Source organism: Gilbertella persicaria (assembly GCF_025201335.1).
Source record: "Gilbertella persicaria strain CBS 190.32 chromosome Unknown B0P05scaffold_9, whole genome shotgun sequence".
Taxonomy (NCBI): domain Eukaryota; kingdom Fungi; phylum Mucoromycota; class Mucoromycetes; order Mucorales; family Choanephoraceae; genus Gilbertella; species Gilbertella persicaria.
This window is the reverse complement of record NW_026251970.1, coordinates 541,147-564,009: the sequence shown is the minus strand read 5'-3', so window position 1 is coordinate 564,009 and position 22,863 is coordinate 541,147. Positions and strand designations below refer to the sequence as shown.

Sequence of the window (22,863 nt, the reverse complement as noted above, 5' to 3'; positions counted from 1 at the left end):
AGACTACCAAATGGCTTCTCTTTTTACTTGAAACATGTTCTTTGGAGTCTAGCAATCAAATGGTACCATTGGTTTGGCTGCCAGGTGAAATCCATTCTTTTGACCCATGGGAGGTTCAGGGAGGGTCAGGGTTCGTAAAGATGGAAAAAAAACAAGAATTTTTCGGAATGACCCAATGTAGGTCTGATCCAACTGAAATCAGATAAGGCAATGTCTGAGTACTTCTAAGAAAAAGAAAGCGAGTTTACTAAGATAAAAAAAAGGCCAGTTCATTTGAGCATTGCCTTTAAATCTATATTCAAAGTTCATTGTACACTGTAATTAGTACAAAAGAGATCCTTTTCAGTAGGTATTGACTAGCAAGTAGTTGCTTGTTTCTATTTCGAATATGAAAAATTAAAATAACTCACATTCGTTGACACTTTTGGAGTCCAAAATACCTTAGACTTTATATGCTGCAATGTTCGACATCAAAGCATCTCAATTAATAAATGTTTTTATTGAACATGTCTATAGCCCACTTTTGAGAATGGCTACTGGCGGTACTGTGTATAAGGGAGTACTTCAAAATCAAAAAAGCCAACGATTTATGAGCATTATAACACTATCTGTAGATTAACAGACCACTTTACGCCCAAGCTTCGGTCAAAGCGAAGGAGAACAAATGCCTTGTTTCATTAAGCGTCAATTTATTCAGAGACTAGCATTTGGACAAGTATTACTTAGTTTCATTCGACTTATACCGAGGGTCAATAAAGTACCTCTGGAGCATAGTGTGTTATCTATCTATCAAAACACTCATATTCGCTGTGTCTATTCGATGCATTACGTGCCCAACACTTCTTGTCGACTGCAATGAAACTCTTGTCATAGTCAGTGATTTTCACGGCTATAGAAAATAAGGTTTCTCAAAATCACTGTAAAACACAATTCATGCAAATTTGGTGTACTATTTTTTCCGTTGCGGGTAAAAATCTCTGTTTTTCTTTTTTCTTTTTTCTTTTTTTTGTTTGATATCATGTCTTTTAACAAAGACATTGACAGTTTTATACCAATAACGCACAAGGAGAATAAAGTTACAGCATTTAAAAATGACTCAAGTCTGAAAGACAGCAAGGTAGAGAATAAATAATAGATAAGAACTTACATCATGTATTACAGTTGGTACAAAAGATGACAGTTGAGATATGCAATACGTTTGAGAAAAGAAACCCTCTTTTTCGATATGACAAAGCTTGCAACCCAAAACGTGTCCTTACCAAACCGAGTTTAGCGCTAAAGAATGATGGATATGACAATGAAAACGCAGATTTTATTCTTTATGTTCATGGGCTTATTGGACCCGAATACAGTAAAGAAAAGTAAGTCTGGGACGATGTTTGGAGTCAATGACTTACGCTCTTTAAAGATACTCAATTATAGACATGTTAGGTGCTGGTACATTTGGACAAGTAGCAAGATGTAGAAATAGAGAGACAGACGAATTAGTAGCCATCAAAGTGATAAAGAACAAACCTGCCTATACCAAGCAAAGCTTGATTGAAGTGGAAATTTTGAATCATGTACGTACATACGAATAAATAGACTGACTTATTATGAACAGCTAAATAGGTACGATGATCCCGATGATGAACACAATATTATTCGGTTAAAAGAATCGTTTGTGTACAAGCAACACTTGTGCATTGTTTTTGAATTACTTTCAGTCAACCTGTACGAACTGATCAAGCAAAATCACTTTAAAGGACTATCTACCAACCTTGTTCGTGTGTTTTCAAGTCAAATATTAGATACACTCCAAATCACCAAATCAGCCAAAATCATTCACTGTGACCTGAAGCCAGAGAATATTCTGCTAAGAACTCTAGAATCACCAGCTATCAAGGTGATTGACTTTGGCTCTGCATGCTATGAGTCTCAACAAGCTTATAGCTACATTCAATCCAGATTTTATCGATCTCCAGAAGTATTGCTTGGCGTGAACTATACAACAGCCATTGATATGTGGTCCTTTGGCTGTATTGTTGCTGAACTCTTTTTAGGACTGCCTTTATTTCCAGGAAGCTCAGAATACAATCAACTCTCTCGGATCATTGAAACTGCCGGAGACTTACCCGACTATATGATTGCGAACAGTAAATACGGTTATCGGTACTATAATCGCAAAATGACAACTACTGGCATACGCTATTACTTTAAATCACTCAAACAGTACTCTGAGGAACGAAGTAAACCAGAGAAACCTAGCAAGCGTTACTTCTCCACCAATCAACTCAATGAACTTGTGCTGAAATATCCTATGCCTCGTAAAGACATGACAAGTTCCGAGATAGAAAAGGAAATGAAGACCAGACGAAACTTACTGGATTTTCTGAAAAAGGTGCTTCATGTAGATCCTTTGAAACGATTGACACCAAAAGAAGCTGCTTCTCATCCTTTTATCTCAGGTGAAACCACATGCGAGATGTTTGACCGATATTTGACTCGAAAGAACAAATTCAAGCGGCATTTTGATTGTGAAAGTAAGCACAGCATTAACAGTGACGAAGAAGAGGATGATCCCTATATTCTGGCTGGTGTTCGAAGAAAGTCGTTTGCTAAAGATCATGCTAAACATGAGAATAGTGTATCGCCCATTCAAAAGTATTACGGGTCTGTCCTGAATCCATTGCTTTCACCTCCTCTGGATCAACAAGAACAATCAATAACCAATGGCGCACTTTTCCCCTCTTATCAAATTTAATTCGATGATTGGCTAACATATACGTGTCAATTTTTTAAAAAAGCGGCATATTATTGGTCTATTTATATCTATTTTTTATATATAAAAGGACATATAATTTAATGAACAAGGTCAATACAGCTCTTCTTTATTTATTTTTTTTTATTTTTTTTACTAGTTCGTGATGAAATCAAATCGTCGTCTTTTATTTGCTCTTGCTATACCCTTTCTCTTTCATTCTTCCTTTGCCGAAAAAACTGCAGAGCAGTATTTGGCAGAAGGAAACCAATATTTAACTACTGGCAAATTAAACGATGCTCTCATGAGTTTTGATGCTGCTATTCGTAAGTAATAAACAATAAAGATAACAATGCTAATGATAGCATTAGAACAAAGACCATCCGACTATATCTCATACTATAAAAGAGCCACTGCTTATTTATCACTCGGTAGAACGAGTGCAGCTATTGATGACTTTTCAACCATTTTAAACTTGAAGCCTGGCTTTGAGAAGGCACTTTTACAGCGTGCCAAACTCTATGCTGCTGATGGTGAATTTTCACTTGCTAAAAAAGACTTGCTAGAACATAAAGACAATCAATCCGACCCACAAGTCAAGGCTTTAGTAAGTCAATAGATCCAAATACCAATTCCTAACTTAAGTTTAGCTTGATTCTGTGGAATTTGCTGAATCACAAAGTGTGTTGGGTCAAACAGCTTTTGAGGATAGACAGTATGAACAGTGTATTCAACATATGACTGAAGTGATTCGTGTGGCTCCTCAAAGACCTCAATGGCGACTTGTTCGTGCCAAGTGTCATATTGGAAAGAATGAGATTGAAGAAGCAGCCAATGATTTCACGTAAAGTAGACTTATACCTATATTGATCAACTCATCTGTTTATAGTCGTGTAGCACATCTAAACCCTTCTGACAAACAACTCTTGTACAACTTGGCATCCCTCAACTACTTTTCACTTTATGAGCCTGATAGAGCATTGACTCAAGTCAAACAATGCATCCACTATGACCCTGAAGATCGTGCCTGTAAATCTCTTTTTAGACTGATCAAACGTATTGAAAAGGAAATCAAGAAGAGTACAGATGCCCAGAGTCAAAAACGATTTGCCACTGCCATGAATGCCTTGATAGGTACTAGATCTAAGCCTGGTATTGTGAATGATATTGATGCACCCTATCAAGCCATTCTTCAAGAAATGAATGCCGCTAGCTTACCCAAGTATCTTCATCTTAAGATCTTCTCTTTAGCATGTGCTATTGCCTCAGAAAACAAAGATACAGATAAAGCCAATAAATGGTGTCAAGCTACCTTAGAATTAGATCCCGACAACAAAGATGCCCTGAAGCAACTAGGTGAAATGAAGCTAAATGATAATGACTTTGAAGGTGCTGTGCGAGATTTAGAGAAAGCATTTGAAGCAAGTGGACAACAAGACCATCAAATTAGACAACTGCTACAGCGTGCACAACAACTATTAAAGCAAAGTAAAAAGAGAGATTATTACAAAATTTTAGGTAAACACAAAGATGGCTCAATCAGAAAGCATATTCATATTTTATATAGACATTCCTAGAGACGCTGATAGTCGATCCATTAAAAAAGCATACCGTAAAAAGGCACACGAATGGCACCCTGATAAATACTCTGGCGAATTAGACAAAAGCCAAGTAGAAAGTAAAATGGCAGATATTAATCAGGCTTATGAAGTACTCAGTGATCCTGAAAAACGAGAGCAATTTGATAATGGCTTTGATCCTTATGACCCTGAATCTAACCAACAACAACATCATCACAACCCTTGGGGACATCAACACAATGGTAATCCTTTTGCTCATTTTGGTGGTGCAGGAGGATTTCATTTTGGTGGACAAGGCCAACAATTCTCTTTTCATTTTTAATAATAAAGGGAAACTATTTGTCTTTTTTAGCTTCGTTGGATTGACTAAGTTGGTTGTGTTCATCAGCCAATCTGGAATATTCTTTCTGTTGTTGATCTGCTTGTTTCTTCAGAGTTTCATAGTCTAATTTTTGTCGCTTCAATTCCTTGATTTGAACCTGCAATACATCAATCTGTTTCTTGTAGTCGTCTTCCATGTTAATCAAACGTTGTTGACCTTTAGTAATTTCAGTTGTTTCGGTCTTGGCCTTTTTCAAATCTTCTTCACGTTGTAATAATTCCAAGACAAGAGCACTTGTTCTTTCCAAGATCCTAGAAAAAGAATAAGCACAGTGAAAATCCTTGGTCTAGACTCACAAGGATAAAAATAAGGTAAAGCCAGTCAAGTAAAGGTTACGCTGAGCATAAAATCTTTTAGCTTTAATGCTGGTCTCATAAGAATAATCATGGTGGTGTTGTTCTCCTTCCACCTCAGACTCAATACGTTGAAGACGATTGATGGTATCTAAACTGATGTATTAGATAAAACCTTCCTTTTTTCTTTTTCGTTACCAATAAAAAGGATGAAAATAAATCTATACAAAAGATGTGAATGACTCGATTTTTACGCGTTTTAAAGCCTTACCCAAATACAATCTTTAAGACGTACATAGCCTTGGCCATCTAATAGAGAGTATATTAGCCTATCTACTGAATGCCATAATCTTATTTACAGCAGGCGAAGTTGAGATAAATTTAAGTGAAAGGTGACGCCAACGGGAAGGTAAAGGAAGCTAAAATAAGCTTATAAGCCAACATTTCCATTGTAAGTGTGTATCTATATACTTGCCACTAAAAGGCCAAATAAGATCATCTACTACATTTTTAATACACAAATAAATAATACAAATAAGCTTACTTCAGTGACCAAAATACCGAATGTAAGAACGTAATAAATTGCCATATTGTTTCGAGAGAAAAAAAAGAGAAAAGAGAAAAAAAGAAAATATCTGAAGTTAAACCCCACTTTAAATAAATATTATATTAAATTATTCGTGTTTGTTACATGATAAAGATGCTTGGTAAGCATGGTCGAATAGCATGCGAATACCTTGTTGTGGTTTAAAAGAAGTGAAGTGAGGTCCAAGGGGTGGGGATTGAACATAAGTACACCCTAATGGTTTTGGAATGGTAGTGATAGTAGAAGAGGAAGTGGCAGACTGATTATCATCATCATAAAGAGATGCTACACTGGTTCTTCTCGAGGTGCTGATAGACTCATTACTGGGAAATACAACAGAAGGTGACTTAGTGACAAAATGGGGTTCCTGCAGCATATGAATTGTATTTTGAGCTTGTTCAAGCATATGTGTATATTCTTGCATTCGTTTAATCATATCATGTACGCTGCCCTTTTGTTGTTGTTGATTATTTTCAAGTGATGCTAGTCTACCTTGAATTTGATTATTTTCATAAACAACAAGTGCAAGATCAGAACACATATTCTTAATGGCTTGATTAGCAAACACGTCAGATTCTTTTTGGGATTTCACTGCTTTCTCTAATAGCACTTGAAGATTGACATTCAATTCTTCTGTTGCAGTTAAATTTTGCTCAATTTCAGCTATTATTCAGTAGTGAATACAGGTAAGCCTTTCCAATGATATCACTTACACACTCTATCTCCAGACTGTGCCTATATAAAATAGAAGTCGATGAGCCACTTGGTATGATTGTATAGACTCACTAAATCCTGTGTGATAGTATCCATTTGTTTAGCCAGATCGGCTACATTTTTTCGAAATTCAGCTAGTTCTTCCCGTGCTTGTTGCATTTCCCTTAAAAACTCGAGTCTTTCAGTTGCATCAATTGATTGTCGGTTGGATAATGGTGTTGATATGGAAGAATTTGGCTATGGTCATAATCAATATAGGGCTCACTACTTTATGTTCATCATTACCTTAATATCTATTTGGCAAGGAGTTTCATATAGACTAGACCTCCTTTCTTTTGTACCTATAGAACATAATGTCAATGTCGCTTTTTTTTATTAGATTCAACGATTTAACCTTCTATTGTATTGGAATGGGGACGACCCAAGCGCTATAAGTAAATCAGTATAACACTATTCTACTACTATTATTCCTGACCAGGGGATTCGCCTCGAAGTCCATCTATAACTTCATACAAAAAAAAAAAGAAAAAGAAAAAGAAAGTATGGAACTAAAAATAATATTAAAAAAAGCTTTTCTTTTTTTTAGCATACAGAAATATGTTTGTAACAAAGCTTTTTCTATACTGAGGCAACAGAATAAACCTCATATAGTTATTGTAAGCAAAGCTAAAGATAAGCATATGTGCATAGTCTGTTACAATTTCTTGAGAATAATTATGTAATCAGAGTGATTGGTTGTTTTTATACAAGTTACCATTCAATGGATCAGCAGTCTTTCTATTCTAGTATGAAGTTACCAAAATAAGTAATTCAGAAATCGACCTTAGTGTTCAAGTAATAAATGCTTGTTATCATTGACCTCTAACAAGACTGTCTTTTGTTAAAGAAAAGGATCAATAACACTATAAAGGGTGTGACATTTGTGTAATGGTTTAAGCTTTGACGATTAGAATGGATTCAATCGCAATTTAAATAATGTGTGAAGATAAATAACGACGCGTTTTCTAATTGATCCTTTCTTTTCTCTATTCAAACACTATGACCCAAGTGGCTCCTCCTCCTTCCCTTGATTTCTCTATCAATGCTGAACAAGTAGAGCAAATTACAAATGAAATTATTGCCGAAGAACTTGCTACCAATGATGAAATTTCTGCCTTGAAACCTGAAGAACAAACATATGAAAATATCGTTGTTCGTTTGGTCAATATGGAAAACAAATTGGCAGGTTTGTAAAGAGACATCAGATTAACCTGTGGACTAAACAAATGGTAGGCAAAGCTCAACTCGTGAGTTCTTTGAGTCAAATATCCCCTGACGCTGCTGTTCGTGAAGCTTCTGTTGTTGCTGAAACTAAGTATGATCAATTCAGTATTGATCAAAGTATGCGTCACGATCTCTATACTGTTATTTCAAGCTACATTGACAAGACTGATTTGGAAAGCTTGGCTTATGAAGATGCACGCTTCTTGAAAAAGATGCAAAGAATGTATCGTCGTAATGGTCTTCATCTTCCTGAAGAAAAGCGTAACGAATTCAAGGAACTTCGTAAACGACTTAGTGAAACTTGTATTGAATTCAATAAGAACTGGGCTCGTGAAAGCAGCAGTAAGTTACAATCTAAGCAGTGCTATTTGAGATACTTATTTCATTTTGGACTTTAGCTGTCAAATTTACCAAGGTACCTATCTTAATCCTATTAGCATTATTAATCATTCTATAGGAAGAGTTAGATGGACTTGATGATGACTTCTTGAGTGAGTTTATTTTTTTGTTGTTGTCATTATTCCTCATAAATACTTTAGACGGATTAAAGACTGAAGAAGAAAATGGTGTTACTAAATACATCTTGACAATGAAGTAAGTTGCATGCTTTACATAGCATCTTTATTCATCGTTTGATAATAGATATCCTGGTAAAGAAAAACCTACATAATGCATACAATGCTAAATGTCTCTTCCCTTTTTTTTATGACTCCGTTTAGATATTCGTCCTGGTATGTAATATATTCCCACTTTTAGAAAGAGTAGTTCATTTATGGTATTTGCATAGTCCTCAAGTTGTGTAAGAATGAGAATACCCGTAAGGTCCATTCTACCGCGTACGAATCTCGAAATAAGGAAAACATTGCTCTTCTTGAAGAAGTAAAATATTCTTAGAATGGTAATTTTAGATTACTCACTTTTATTCTGTAGGCTCTCAAACTACGTCGCAAGGCCGCCAAAGTAAGCAAAGTCATAAAATAGATATCATCATCTAACACTGGCTTACATAGATCTTGGGCTATAAGTCTCATGCGGATTATGTTCTCGAAGTAAAGATGGCCAAGACTGTTGATGCTGTTGAAAAAGTAAGTCAAACAAAATAAAGTTTTTTTTTTTTTAATTTGTTCTATCAGTTCTTGAATGATTTGGCTGACAAGCTGCATGCTCCTGGATTAAAAGAGATTGAAGCATTGAAGGAACTCAAGAAGGTAAACATGTGCTTAATACCCAAAAGAAAATAGCTGTTATTAACTTTAGATAGGCTGAAAAAGGTAAATCAATCACAATAGAATACCTAGCTTAGCTTAATGAACTAGCTTCTCGTGGAGAGGACTATGACGGCAAACTTAATGCTTGGGACACTAGCTACTATCAACGTATTCATCTTGAAAACGAATACTCTGTTGATCAAGAAGAAATCAAGAAATACTTTAGTCTTGAAAAAACCATCCAAAGTAAGTAAATGGTTCAGTATATTGGAACGATCGACTCACCCTTCACACAGAAATGTTGGATATCTATGAGAAAGTGCTAGGTTTAAAGTTTGCCAGAGTTCCTGCTGAAAAGGCTGTTGTATGGCACCCTGATGTTCAATTGTTCGAATGTTGGGATGCTGTCGAAGACAAGAGCTTCTCTGGCTATATGTATCTCGACTTGTTTCCTCGTGACAACAAGTGTAAGTATTTGTTCATTAACTGCGATGAAAGCTTATAGAGTTAATGCTAGACCCCCATGCTGCTTGTTTCCCTCTCCAACCTTCCTATATTGCCGAGAATAACGAGCGTGTTGCTCCTATTGCTGCTATGGTTGCCAACTTCACCAAGCCGTAAGTATAAAGATCAATTTTTTTTCTAAATGCCTTTTTACTAGTACTGCTGATAAGCCTTCGTTGTTAAAGCACGATGAAGTAGTCACTTTGTTCCATGAACTTGTAAGTTATCTACCTTCGTTTACATATCATGAGTACTGATTGTTCCTTTTTTTTAGGGTCATGTTATGCATCATCTCTGTTCTCGCACTAAATACGCCAGATTCCACGGTACTTCTGTTGAAGGTGACTTTGTAGAAGCTCCTTCTCAGGTAAGTCTTTCAAGCATCATTAAATATAAATCTCATAAGCTGTCATAGATGCTTGAAAACTGGTGTTATGATCCTAAATCCCTCAAGTACCTCACTGCTCACTTTCAAACTGATGAACCCATTTCGGATGAAATTATCGACAAAATTGTCAAGGCAAAGAATGCCGATGCTGCCATGCTCAATCTTCGTCAACTTTTCTTTGGTATCTTCGATATGACTATCCATACATCAGACGGTAAGTGTATGAAAGACGTACTGTATATGCTGATCAATCTTCAGACGAAAGTATTGATACAACTAAGGTCTATAATGACCTCCGTGCTAAAATATCTTTGGTTCCTGCTCCTGAAGGATCCTGTGGCCAAGCTGCATTTGGGTATGTTAGACTTGTTTATTTTCTACCACTATCTAACTTGTTTACATTCTAGTCATTTGATGGGTGGTTATGACGCCGGTAAGTTCAAAAGGAGAAGAATAAGCGGAGTACTAATACACTTTTGAAAGGTTATTATGGCTACATGTGGTCCAAGGTCTTTTCTAGCGACATGTTCTTTAGCAAATTCGAAAAGGATACGCTTTCCCCTGAAGTCGGTTTCTCTTACAGAAAGAAGATTTTGGAAAAGGGTAGCAGCAAGTAAGTAGTACTCCGTTTGATTTGTGAAGGCAGCACTGACAATGACAATTAGGGATGGCATGGACTTGTTGATTGATTTCCTTGAAAGAGAACCTTCTTCAGAGGCTTTCATGAGAGAAGACATTGGCGTTCAAAACTAATAAATACGTGTTCAAAATCTGTTGAATGTAGTACAAGTATATGCTTTCTTTGATTTCTATTTTTCCTAGGTGTATTTATAGTGTTATTTTTTTGGATACTTTTATTCTTTCATTTTACTTTGTTATCCACATGAGTACCGAAAAGACAGAAAAAGACAAAATGCTTTCAGGCGAATGGTATCATGCAGGCTATAAAGAGCTTGCAGATGACAGAAGACGCTGCCAAGAGCTTTTAAAAGAATTCAATAATACACCTCAAGGCCCAGATCGTACTGCAATTGCACGTCAACTGTTTGGATCTTTTGGTGATGGCAATTTTGTTAATTACGGCTTCAGATGCGACTACGGCTACAATATCTTTTTTGGCAATGATATTGAAATGAATTATGATTGCATCTTTTTGGATGTAGGCAAAATCAAGGTCGGCAATAACGTGTTTATGGGACCCGGTGTTCATATTTATGCAGTGAATCACCCACTAGACCCTACTTTAAGAAAGACAGGTGTTGAACAGGGCAAAGACGTGGTTATTGGTGATAATGTTTGGATTGGTGGAGGTGCTATTATTCTTCCTGGTGTTAATATTGGTGAAGGCACAACCATTGGCGCAGGAGCTGTTGTCACGAAAAATATTCCTGCCAACGTATTAGCTGCTGGAAATCCCTGTAAGGTGATTAAGGAGGTTATTCCAGAAAAGCAATAAATCAGTAACGGCTTCCTATGTAAAATGATAAACATCTATGTCAACTTCTTTATTTTATTATTGGCTAATCAACTTTTTTGGTCAGGGGAGTTGTGTGACAAACTTATATCACTGTAAACAAAGAATGGCTTTAACTTTTAATGTACATCGCAAAAAAATGACGTTAGAACCATCCAATAAAAAATATAATCTGACCTAATTGGACATTAGCTAATACACCACACCTTGAGAAGCGGATAGTTTCAAACTATTACCCGCAACTCATTGTTCAAATAAGGATCTTTTTTCTATTTCTTTCTTTCTTTCTCTTCACTTATAATGTCAGTAAAAGAACAAATGATGCCTCGATCAATATCGCCTGAGCCTATGCTAAACGGTTTTTATCCGCAGCCTTCTGCTTCAAATAGCACAACCAGATCAAGCTCAACTGACTCTTCCTTATTAAAATCTATTCCTATCTTAAAAAAGCCTACTCGATTTAGTTCATTTTTTTCCCCTTCCAGCTCTCGATCCAATTTAAAAATGACGCCTGTCGAAAATACAGCAGAAAACCTTTATGTCAGTAGACGTAGAGACAGTAGCGATGCTCAGAGCTATCACAGTGTAGAGTCAAACCAATCTGTAGGCTCTGCTAGCAAGCATTCTTCTCATCAAAACAAACTAAGCAGATCGATTGGAAGTTTCATTGCAAGTCCAAGTTCTTGGACAAAAAAACATTTGCATCATCACCATCATCATTCAGAACTTTCATCACCTTATGCTAATGTGCCTCGCTTAAATGAAAAATATGGCGACTATGTCAAATCAAACAAAAAGTCCAACTCCAAATCATCAGGAGCAACCAACAAGAAAAACATTGCCAGTGGTGCGACAGCTGTGATACGTTTGGTTCAATCGCCGAAAGGAGGACGCATCTTGGCTGTAAAAGAATTCATGAAAAAGGACAGGAATGAAGATGAAAAAGACTACCTCAAACGTATGCACAATGAATATTGTATCAGCAAGACTGTCAGTGGACATCCAAATATAGTTGAAACAATGGATTTAGTCGTAGACGAACATGACCGCTGGTGTACAGTCATGGAATATGTAAGCGATTGTTGGCTCGTGTTTTTATATCTAACATTCCTTTTAGTGTGATGGTGGTGATTTGTTTAGTTTGTTATCAGAAAAATCATCGATGCCTATAATGGAATCAGCTTGCTTATTCAAACAACTTATGCTAGGCTTACAACATTTACATCATTTGGGCATTGCTCATCGTGACATTAAACCGGAAAATCTCGTCTTGACAAAGGGTGGCACACTTAAAATTGCTGATTTTGGTGTTGCCGATGTAGTCCAGACATGCTTTGAAAAAGAACCACATGTCTCTCGCAAATGGTGTGGTTCAGAGCCCTTTTGGTCTCCTGAGATTTGGTCATTAAAAAGTCAAGAAGACGGCTATAATGGTCAAGCTTTTGATGTTTGGAGTGCAGCGGTCACTTTTATCTGTATTCGATTTCAACAATTACCTTTTGCTGTTGCATTTTATACAGGAAGACCAAATGCTAGTCCCCTTCCCGATGCTAAACCTAACTCGCCTGCTGCAATTGCTGCTCAAGCGGCTGATGGAGGTGATAGAGACTATGGTTTGTATGCTGAGCAACGAGCCAAGTTGGGTGCTTTTGCGTGTGACTTATGGGACAATTTGAGTGGTAAGGATCATCTTTCGGACGATGAAAAGGAATGTTTGGCAGGCATGTTAGATCCAAATCCAGACACACGGTGGACAGCTGATCAAGTCTTGGAATCAAAATGGATACAAACAGTTGAACTTTGCCATGATGGAGAACTTCCAAATGGCTGGAGACACTATCATACATGCTTTAGTGTATCTGATCATTCGCCTAGATCTCGTTAAGATTATTGTTCTTGTATTATAGATGATAGACACCCCATATATATACACTTTTTTATTTTTTTTATGATTAGATTACTAAAGTCTATTACAGTAATTATAATGATAAAAAAAGAAACTTATTCATCAAATGGATTGTTGTCTTTCTTTAATAAAGGCTCTTTTCCTTTGTGTGTTGGAATATAGTCATCTTTCTGTTCTTCTGTCTTGGAAGACATTGTGCCTTGTTTCTCCAGCACACTGACAATTCTATTAATGGCCGCTTGATTTTTTAAGGTGAGTGTCATCAAGGCTTCTATTTGTGTTAAAATTTCTGCTTCATTGGGATTGGGTAAAATGCCAAAATTAGTGGTAGGATGAGGCATAGTTTGGCTGCTCTGTCTAGCATTGTTTTGGGGTGGCATAAGTATATCATCCCCACCCATAGGATTTGAGAACCGAGAAGAAAACTGTCTTCTTCTCATACCTTCCCAAACCACAGTAAAGTTTCTTCCAACAATAATAGAAGGTAATGCAATCAACTATGTGTTTCTTATTAGGCTATGCAGACACAATAAGTCAATTGGCTTACCAAAACACCAAAGATCATTGCTGGAAAAGTGATTAATTTACCAATAAAAGTTGTTGGCACCATGTCGCCATAGCCAGTAGTTGTGATTGTTACCAACACAAACCAGAATGCAGCAGGGATGCTGTCAAATGAACTATACACAAGAGGGTGAATATAGGTTTTTGTCTATTCAACTCTACCTTGGGGATCCTTGAGAATCGACAAATGTCTCGAGTGTCTCATCCCAAATACCACGTTCTGCAAAATACAACAATGTTGAGAACAAGACAACACAAGTGACAGTGAAAAAGAATAAGGCAGACAGGGCATCCCCTGATCGTCTAAAGGCCATCATCATAACTTCAATTGTCATTACAATTGCATTCGAGTATTTGTAAGACTTAAATAGTCTCAACAATCGAAACAATCTTAAGATAGTAAATCTAAATTCGTATGTCTATTCCCAAAATTCAATTTTGATAGTCATTCTACACACAACTTACTGTATCATGTTGAGCAATAACCTCAATGTAAAATGGAATAATCGAAATGAAATCAATAATAGACAGTGGTGCTTTGTTTTGTATTTATATAAAATCAACATGTAGTCCATATCTCGCATTTACTTACACAAAAAGAATCGCTTCAACATGCGCAAAGAGTCTGAATGAGCAAACATTCTTAGTAGATATTCCAGAGTAAATAATGCTACCATCGTTGATTCTAAATGAAACCTAGAAAACAAGAAGGCATTAGATAATGCACTATTCTAAGTAGATTTCATACCAAACACGATTGCTTTTTGCAGAACGAAATGAGGGAATCGTTTCGATGGTTGTTGTGACAGCACTAAAAACAATCAGGAACGAAACAATTATATTTGTCCAAAAAGCAGCTTGACTACTGGCTGGCTCTTCCAACAATAGATAAAGCTTTCGTTTTAATTCATTTGCTATATCTGGCATAGACGGTGCTGGGTCTTCTACTTCAATATGTGTTGAAGAGCGTGGGTGAACAACAAAATTAGTCACTGAAGTCCACCCTTCTTCAGCAATTTGACCTATTTTACGATAGAGTGGGTGGTCTGGGTGTGTGGGCATATCTCTGGAAACTCGACTGGGTTCGGTCATCTCTATTGTTTCGCCATGATGAAGTGGCTCTGTTTCCTCGTCGTTTTGTTCTTTAATATACCCTTTTGACCGAAATAAACCCATACAGCCGATACTTTAGTATAAAAAAGAAAAACACAAAAAAAGAGGGGAGGGGGGGAAGTCGCCACTTTAGCAAACGGCGCCTGAGTTTGAACAAAGTAACGATGGAAAGCCACATCTCGCTTTATGCATAAATTTGATGGTGTGTGCCACATTGATTCTTTGTTCGCTACTTTGTAGCTTCAGAGGAAGAAGTAAGAATCATTATTATGCATAGTTTATCATCACTTCTTAGTTTTGGCTCAGATATTGTATGCTTATGTTTGTTTCACGTAGACAACAAATTCAAATAAGACTGCAAGAAAAGTCTTTTACTATCTTGTTCTTCTGTAAAAAAGTGAAGAAAAAAGAAAGTTCGACATGTAGCTTTTTTTATTGAAATATGTATATAACTCTAACTATTTAATAAAAAAAGTACCAAAACGATCATATGCTTTTTTAAGTAAACAAATCTGATCTAATTTTCAAGCCTTGATTTCAGTATTCCTTTTCCGACCAGTATCCTATCGAAGATTATTCCACCAAATTGGTTCAAGCTAAAAGTAGGATGTTCTATCATGCTCCTTCATAACCTAGACTACTCGAAATATCTATGCAATGTTACCCGCCTGTTTTGCCTCTCAATAAATTCCACAGTAATTTGGCAGAAATTGCTACAGACATAAACATTGGTGATATAGTCACCATACTGAAAATAAATTTAGAACCAATAGAGGATCAACCAGGAACTTTCTTTCGCAATTGTAACCTCCCATTAGACCAGCCTTTACCACGATTTTTTTTGTAAGGGAACTATGTTCCTGTTTTATTTAAAGTCCTAAAGATGTCATAATGAGTGATAATTGAGACTGGAGGGGTATGATGTGCAATAAGAAAGGGAGAGGAAAGGTGCATAAGTTTGACTAGCAAGGAAAGTGATTTCAGTCAAAAAGTATTAGTTCTTTTTCATCGGATTGTTTAGTCAACAGGCGTTTGACTATAAAGAGTACAGTAGAAAAGGTGAAGGGTATGGAATCAAAAACCGAACGCCAATAGCTGGACTATAGACCTTCCAATGTGCTAGCGCAGATTTGTTGTGTGGATAGGGTTGGGAATGCAGCATGACTGGAGCGACTGATGGTGGTATGGAGATTGAGGAGTTGCCGTAAGAGGTGAATTGAAGGAGCGGTAAGAGAAGGATCGATATATGTGAAATGGTCAAGTGTGTCAATGGTATTGTGACGGAAGTAAGGACAGTGAATGCATTGAGGGCTAGAAAAACAATCAGTATCTACAAAACAAAGTATTATATGTAAGCTAGTATGATTATGTGCAATATAGATATTAATATAAAAAAATGCATTTATATTTTTCATTGACAAATAAAAATCTAAATAAATTGAATATGATATACATATATAAGTAGATGCTGAAGAAAAGATATTAATTATCTTTCCGGAGTCTTTGGATGCATTTATGATGTTAGGCTCAACTTTTGATAGTTAATTTAGTAGGTACTAATTAATGACTATTAAATTATAATCAAGGAAACAGCGAATGGATGAATGGTTTTATATACCTGGCCGGGTAAACGCAATATTTTGCACAGAAAATGAACAATACAATACAGAAAATATGCTTCGATGCATACTCATTGATTTTACCAAATAATTATAGATTTTTTTTTATGTAAATCATTATATGTTGTATTTAGGATTGAAACTTCATATTTTCATAATGTTTAAATTAATACGAATGTTAACGAAGTGAAGTCGCGAAATGTGGTAAAATGCTCCAAAGAGCCGCTTTATTTTCCTTTTAAGAATCTTACTAATATATATATATATATATAGCTATTGTGATGTTTGGGTTGTCAAATGAAAATAGAATAGAATAAAAAGAAAACAAAGAAATACAGTGAGACTGTTCAGTACTTCTTTATTACAAAAGTGATTAATTATCCTCTAAAATACATCTTTTCCAGGTTGTCTTTTATACTACCTGATTTATTGACTAATTGTGATTACTGATTATTGATTACTTAACACTTTGAAAGCTTGTGCCTGGGAGTTGACTATGTAAATTCTCCTTTGTTGTGAGATGAAGAGAGAGTAGATATTCAATAAGAGAAAAGGTAAGAACACAGAGAAAGTCCGTTAGAACTTGTATAGGTTTTTATTTCTCCAAGAAATGTTATCTTTCAATTGCTATAGAATGTCAAGGTATTTATACTTTTTCTTCTCGGTCAAACTATTGTTTTGGGGTTAGCTTCTTGAATACGGATTGATCTGTTAGATCAGGAGCAATTAAGAGAAATGCCTTTAGAGGAAGTTGTCAGCTCAGCCAACAGTACATGATCTGACCTGAACTTGAATAAACTATTACATATTTGTCAAATGCCAATACTAGTGTATTTGTTAGCCCTAACTGTCACTTTATGAGGGCCATTGATAATAACAGAGTCACTAGGTTCATAATCTCTGTCTATGAAGATGATGTAGTACTTCTAGTAGAATGAGTGAATGTCAGTGACTATAGATCCATTGCAATTGCCATAGATGTGATCTGGTCTTTTGCCATGATCATTATTTATTGATCTATGCATATGAATTCATATATGTTCACAACATCCTTTAATTCTCCTTGTTGCCTAAAAGGGTATAATCATGGTTTCCTTATTTGTAAATATCCATATTATCCCAGTTACCGTTATTTACTGTCATTATACAATGCTTACTTTATATTCACACATGGTTCTTCCCGATAACGATACGTTACACTCCAGGGCGGAGTCCACTAACCAGCCAAATCCAACCACCAAACCAACCTTTGCTGCTATCGCTAAGCGAGCCATACCTTTGTCTCGTCGACCGACTACCCAGCACTCTCTTATGAATCCAGTAGCCACTGTAGCAACCGCAGTATCCACCAATAAACCGACTGAAATTCAAACAAGAATTTAGCGCCATTCCTTGGCACCTAATGCTTACTTTTTGGACATCTCGAAGATTCCTCATTGTTGTGAACATATAGAATCTATATGCATATGATGATCTGACATTAAATAAGTCTTCAATTACATACTAAAATATATCATAATCAATTTACATCAGAAATAGACATAAAAAAACCTCTTGTGCTGAATAAGACAATAGATCTTTTAATAGATCAAGACTCATAACTGAAATCCATAATTTACATTATTTAGTTAATTTAAAGTAGTCTATGATAATAGAGACTCAGTCATTTGCATGAACTCTACGACTACTTACTCCGACATCTCTTCATGTATAAATACCTAGAGAATGAAGAGCTAGAAAAAGATATATATATTTTTGGGATAATAAACCTATACAAGTTCTAATCGACTTCTTTGTTTTTATCTTCTCTCTTACATCACAACAAGGTTCACTCCATATCACCCAATGATAAAGTATCCCTGAAGGTAGATGATTTCGCTAGTGAAGAGGTTGATTGTTACTTTCGTCCTTGCACTGTCGATACAAATAGGTCTGATATCTTTGTATCCTATCATGATAAAAACGATTTGAGGCGTTTGTCGACTGCCGAGTATTACAACATGAATGGCACTGTCAACCGAAAAAAGCTAGAGCAAGATAGAAAGAAAAGGTTGGATATAGAGCAGATTGAAACCCACTTTCCCTCACCCAAAACTGCAAAACTCCAACATTATACAGAATATGTTATGTATGCTCTGCAACATTTTCGAGCGTTAGCAAATTTTTACGGCTTTAACACTGCTAAAACCAAATGGTGCAACTACAAAGGCTCTCAATAAGCAATTGAAAATGCAGTCAACATTCTCATCAATGGGCAAAAAAATATAACAAGGAAAAGAAAGAACACCAAAAAGAATAAACGGAAGAGATGCAAGACATCAAGCAGTTATCAACACGGTCATCATGATAATTATCCACCAAATACAGGGGGAATGAGGTCAAGGTATAGCACATGTTTCTTATATTCTTCTCCTTAAAGCAATATTCTTGATAATTTAAATGAAGGGCACATAAGGAAAAGTTTGAAGAAGGTGATCAAAGTAAAATGCCATTGATTGTTTTTGGAGATTGTTGTGATGTAAGAGAGAAGATAAAAACAAAGAAGTCGATTAGAACTTGTATAGGTTTATTATCCCAAAAATATATATATCTTTTTCTAGCTCTTCATTCTCTAGGTATTTATACATGAAGAGATGTCGGAGTAAGTAGTCGTAGAGTTCATGCAAATGACTGAGTCTCTATTATCATAGACTACTTTAAATTAACTAAATAATGTAAATTATGGATTTCAGTTATGAGTCTTGATCTATTAAAAGATCTATTGTCTTATTCAGCACAAGAGGTTTTTTTATGTCTATTTCTGATGTAAATTGATTATGATATATTTTAGTATGTAATTGAAGACTTATTTAATGTCAGATCATCATATGCATATAGATTCTATATGTTCACAACAGAGATGGTTTGAAAAACAAGTCGCATGCTAAGTTTAAAGGTTTACGTTATGGTGTCATTGAAAAGTTGTACAGACAGTTAAGAATTCGTGAAAAACACGGAGAGTTGTTACTTCTGGATATAGACGAGTATAAGACATCCAAGGTGTATAATGTTTACTTGGCCATAATTTGAATATTGACACTTCTGTATTATAAAGACTTGCAACTCGTGCCTTGAAAATAAATTGGAGCATATTACGCAAGGAAGTGGTATCGAAAAACGGAATATTAATCAAGTATTAGTTTGCAAAACTGCAATATTTTTTGGAATCGAGACGTTATGTCTTCTAAGAATATGTTCACAATCGCTCAATCTATTTGGAACGGCCAAGGACACCCTACCATGTTCACCCGACAAAGCGCCACCTCGAATATGGTGCCTAAACTTTAAGTAGCGAAGGCTTAAGGATTCTAACATTGTTGTCCCATTTTCACATCTCTGTCCCAATTTAATTTGGAAATGACCAAATTTTCTTTTATTGGCCCAAACTAGTTTCGTCGACTGTAAGCTGGTAAAAAATAAAATATATGTACTAAATTTAAAACTATTTATCCGGACCAATGAAAATGCTTAAAATAAAGATATATCTCCCAAAATAGTAGTTGCTTATCAAACTCTTATATAATACCAGTAATATTTGTTCATTCAGTAAATAAACACTATATCACTTCAGATGAAAAACAATGTAGAGAATTTTACACTTGTTTTTTTTGTTGCTCATCGACGAATTTGGCTTGTTCGATTCCTAATCTTTTACATTGGCTTTATCACCAAGTGCAAGAACACTAAAACCTCTTTTCACAGCTGGTCTGCTATGTAAGAAAAAGTAAATAATTTATTCAGATAAATGAGACCAAAACAAGACGAGGCACATATCTCGCATTTGCAATTGATGCCTTCATGAAAAGTATCAAACTGCTCCGAGCTTGCTTACACTAGTTGTCAGTAACATCATCATAGGCTTATTAGTGATGCTGTTACTTAGCCATACTAATCATAAATGTAAGACGACCATTACAAGGTGAACATCTTCATCCATTCTATCTTGAGCAACGCTTGGATATATATAGTACTTTCATATAAATAAAAGAAAGACACTTCATCTATTCTAATGCGTTCATCTTTTTGGGAGCACTGTATTTGAGCAATAATATTTCGAAAATTGTTTTATTTACAATACATGAACAAGGAAGACTTATTCGTGAAAAGTATACTATCAGTTAATAGAAATTGACAAGAAAGTAAACAATCATCAAATGCATAGTGCAGATAGTATTGTTTACTCGGCATTCATTGAGTATCTAGACGTTGTTTTACTAGAGACTACTTGCTTTTTTGATATCAAAAGTAAAGCAAAATTGTAAAAAAAAATGTCGAAATTTATGGCTATGCTAAAGGTAATCGCTAATGTGTAAAAGTACACTTTCACACAATACATTTAGAAGCTCAAAGTGATATTTCATATAAACAAGTGGTGCGAGTATATACGTACTTTGTAAAAATTTTCGCTGATGATATAGTACTATACCATATAGGTAAAAGGTTCATGAGTATCCCAAAGCATGACTTTAAGGCTTTGTCTGGAGAAAAAATTGTTGCCTAGAAAGAATTCAAAATTAGAAGGAAGCACTCGACAACAACAGCAACAAAAAAAAAAAATTATCTTCAGTGTAAAGGTATATTTGCCGTTTTCAGAGCTTAAAAAAAGTATCAACCATATGTTTGGATCGTCTGCTATTCATTTGACACCAATTAGTTTAATTAAAAAAAGGTGTTGTTATTGTTACTGGATCAATATTAGGAAGCAAAATGGATCCATTCAGGCACAACTAGAAAAAATGCTTTGTTGAGTGTCGTAAAACAGAAGAGAAAAAAATAGGTCAATCAAACCAGAAGAACAACAAGAAGGAAAGAAAATACCTTTAATTTATTAGTTCTTTCTGCAAAAGCAAGTTATGAGGTGCCAAATTACATATTACAGCTTTTTGATCGTAAGAATAGTCTCAAATATAAAAGTATCACTGTCTGCAGTTCAATTTCGTTTCTATATTTAGCAGACTTCGTTTTGTTGGAAGCCGTAGTAGCTCCTGAACAGGCTGTTCTGTAACAAGGGTTTTGTTTTGATTGTCGTGATTCTCTCTTTTTCTCCTTTGAGTCAACTGCGCCTGATTTTCCTTCAGGTACCGTAGTCAAAAAGGAATTGCAAACAAAAAAAGGTGGTTTAATTGAAATACAATGGTCAGGTGAATACTTGTTCCACATGTGCTTGTTCTTTGATGCCAATGCAATAAACTCTTGCCTTGGCGTTTTACCCCCTTTCTATCATCTTTACAATAATATTAAGGCTGAGATTTTTGTGATCTATAAGCTATTTATGGATTGATTTGAAGCAAGTTTACTGGTGTATGACATTGTTACAGCAAAAAAAAAATTTATAACGATTTGCTCAGCAAATTTCTATTAAAAAGAAGAAAAAATTTATCCTTTAATGAAAGGGGATAAACTTATAAGATAACGGAACGGAACTGCTAATTATAGTGTTTGTACAGATTAATTGTTATTGTAATTGCAATATGCATGCAGCAAACCGCACAGGAGTTTCAATTATCCGCAGTACATTTAAGCTTTTTGTGGAAGTATAAAATGCCACGTTTTCTTGAACTTTTGTTTTCTTGAACTTTCTATTCTTTTCTTCTCTATTTATTATATAACATGAACTTTAACCAATTACTTCAATCTGTCTGTGGTGGCTCTCTTGTCTCATCAAACAACATGCTCATCAACGACTATTCCTTTTGTCCTGGTTGTGGTGTTGATGTCTCTCAATTTACTCACGATGATTCTTGTCCTTATCACCGATCATAAAATTCCAACCAAATTCAACCATTGTATATTTATTTAACAACAACAAACCGTGTATATACCAACCTTAGACTATCTGAAGAAAGAAACCCCATTTATAGACTCGATTATGTATTCCCCCGTTCTCCATTTCATTCAACACAATACCATTCTACAGAAGCTCAATGTAGACTGACTTTTATGCTTATGACTGTATTACTAATAAAAACCAAAAGAGAAAGGCTGATTTGTCAGCTTTTCTTAATACACATAACACCTTTACTTGTCTTCATAATATTAAATCCCTCATTGTGTTTCACCTTGTAGATCTTTCTCGCATTCTACCATGAAAATTATGTTCCTGCTTATTTTGAAACATACACCCCCAATAATGCGTTACATAGTAAGGGGTATAATCCCTACGATTGCTATAAAGCTCACTGTGAAGCTCACTATAAAGCTTACTGTAAAGTTCACTTTTTATGATTAATAAATATATAACTCTCTTAAAAAAAGATACACACTTCCTTACAAAATCCGGAATTGGCTAAATATTACTCCAAGAATAAGGGTACAATAAACCATAAGAAAAAAAAACGGAGTATCTTTAAATACGTAAACAGGATAATCAATATCATTCGAGTCTGAGAGTTAGTCCTGAAAGACTGACCTATTCACCCCTTCAAACAATATTCAACCTACGTTTGTTCCCCCTTTTTTTTTGTTAATACCTGAAGCGGCTATACACAGG

General features: G+C 35.4%; 9 protein-coding genes across 9 annotated transcripts; 6 read left to right on the top strand and 3 right to left on the bottom strand.

Moving 5' to 3' along the window:
- The first annotated feature begins 1,000 nt into the window (after positions 1 to 1,000).
- Positions 1,001 to 2,864, top strand: B0P05DRAFT_532390 (kinase-like domain-containing protein). Its single transcript, XM_051577082.1, has 4 exons — positions 1,001 to 1,117; positions 1,162 to 1,361; positions 1,409 to 1,562; positions 1,604 to 2,864. The coding sequence occupies exons 1-4, from the start codon at positions 1,019 to 1,021 to the stop codon at positions 2,741 to 2,743; spliced, it is 1,593 nt and encodes a 530-aa protein (XP_051437426.1). The 5' UTR covers positions 1,001 to 1,018; the 3' UTR covers positions 2,744 to 2,864.
- On the top strand, positions 2,854 to 4,651 carry B0P05DRAFT_532387 (uncharacterized protein). The gene is made up of 5 exons (XM_051577081.1): positions 2,854 to 3,066; positions 3,112 to 3,347; positions 3,391 to 3,584; positions 3,630 to 4,258; positions 4,308 to 4,651. Exons 1-5 carry the CDS (start codon positions 2,907 to 2,909, stop codon positions 4,640 to 4,642), a joined length of 1,554 nt encoding a protein of 517 aa, XP_051437425.1. The 5' UTR covers positions 2,854 to 2,906; the 3' UTR covers positions 4,643 to 4,651.
- On the bottom strand, positions 4,652 to 5,625 carry B0P05DRAFT_532375 (endoplasmic reticulum protein). The gene is made up of 7 exons (XM_051577080.1): positions 5,540 to 5,625; positions 5,471 to 5,494; positions 5,355 to 5,414; positions 5,267 to 5,304; positions 5,194 to 5,216; positions 4,999 to 5,146; positions 4,652 to 4,953 (listed from the first exon to the last, which is right to left on the bottom strand). Exons 1-7 carry the CDS (start codon positions 5,582 to 5,584, stop codon positions 4,656 to 4,658), a joined length of 636 nt encoding a protein of 211 aa, XP_051437424.1. The 5' UTR covers positions 5,585 to 5,625; the 3' UTR covers positions 4,652 to 4,655.
- On the bottom strand, positions 5,626 to 6,831 carry B0P05DRAFT_532373 (uncharacterized protein). Its single transcript, XM_051577079.1, has 6 exons — positions 6,771 to 6,831; positions 6,690 to 6,723; positions 6,581 to 6,636; positions 6,368 to 6,532; positions 6,295 to 6,316; positions 5,626 to 6,244 (listed from the first exon to the last, which is right to left on the bottom strand). The coding sequence occupies exons 1-6, from the start codon at positions 6,792 to 6,794 to the stop codon at positions 5,670 to 5,672; spliced, it is 876 nt and encodes a 291-aa protein (XP_051437423.1). The 5' UTR covers positions 6,795 to 6,831; the 3' UTR covers positions 5,626 to 5,669.
- A 449-nt stretch (positions 6,832 to 7,280) lies between these two features.
- B0P05DRAFT_532363 (uncharacterized protein) lies at positions 7,281 to 10,443 on the top strand. Its single transcript, XM_051577078.1, has 22 exons — positions 7,281 to 7,520; positions 7,568 to 7,900; positions 7,957 to 7,973; positions 8,016 to 8,049; positions 8,098 to 8,152; positions 8,201 to 8,208; positions 8,278 to 8,289; positions 8,346 to 8,437; positions 8,489 to 8,518; positions 8,569 to 8,643; positions 8,692 to 8,766; positions 8,820 to 8,829; positions 8,875 to 9,012; positions 9,063 to 9,233; positions 9,284 to 9,383; positions 9,428 to 9,488; positions 9,545 to 9,637; positions 9,686 to 9,872; positions 9,917 to 10,013; positions 10,066 to 10,091; positions 10,142 to 10,271; positions 10,324 to 10,443. The coding sequence occupies exons 1-22, from the start codon at positions 7,334 to 7,336 to the stop codon at positions 10,409 to 10,411; spliced, it is 2,019 nt and encodes a 672-aa protein (XP_051437422.1). The 5' UTR covers positions 7,281 to 7,333; the 3' UTR covers positions 10,412 to 10,443.
- A 1,193-nt stretch (positions 10,444 to 11,636) lies between these two features.
- On the top strand, positions 11,637 to 13,017 carry B0P05DRAFT_465326 (kinase-like domain-containing protein; the record flags this gene model as incomplete). Its single annotated transcript, XM_051574261.1, has 2 exons — positions 11,637 to 12,203; positions 12,250 to 13,017. 2 exons carry the CDS (start codon positions 11,637 to 11,639, stop codon positions 13,015 to 13,017), a joined length of 1,335 nt encoding a protein of 444 aa, XP_051437421.1.
- B0P05DRAFT_375363 (uncharacterized protein) lies at positions 12,971 to 14,813 on the bottom strand. Its single transcript, XM_051573672.1, has 6 exons — positions 14,351 to 14,813; positions 14,195 to 14,298; positions 14,068 to 14,138; positions 13,765 to 14,021; positions 13,586 to 13,718; positions 12,971 to 13,535 (listed from the first exon to the last, which is right to left on the bottom strand). Exons 1-6 carry the CDS (start codon positions 14,776 to 14,778, stop codon positions 13,134 to 13,136), a joined length of 1,395 nt encoding a protein of 464 aa, XP_051437420.1. The 5' UTR covers positions 14,779 to 14,813; the 3' UTR covers positions 12,971 to 13,133.
- A 3,374-nt stretch (positions 14,814 to 18,187) lies between these two features.
- Positions 18,188 to 18,553, top strand: B0P05DRAFT_465436 (uncharacterized protein; the record flags this gene model as incomplete). Its single annotated transcript, XM_051574270.1, has 1 exon — positions 18,188 to 18,553. A coding segment is annotated over one exon (366 nt), but the record flags the coding sequence as incomplete, so codon positions are not given.
- Positions 18,554 to 18,768: 215 nt separating this feature from the next.
- Positions 18,769 to 19,727, top strand: B0P05DRAFT_532351 (uncharacterized protein; the record flags this gene model as incomplete). Its single annotated transcript, XM_051577077.1, has 3 exons — positions 18,769 to 18,839; positions 19,232 to 19,373; positions 19,429 to 19,727. Coding segments are annotated over exons 1-3 (395 nt in total), but the record flags the coding sequence as incomplete, so codon positions are not given.
- Between the last annotated feature and the right edge of the window lie 3,136 nt (positions 19,728 to 22,863).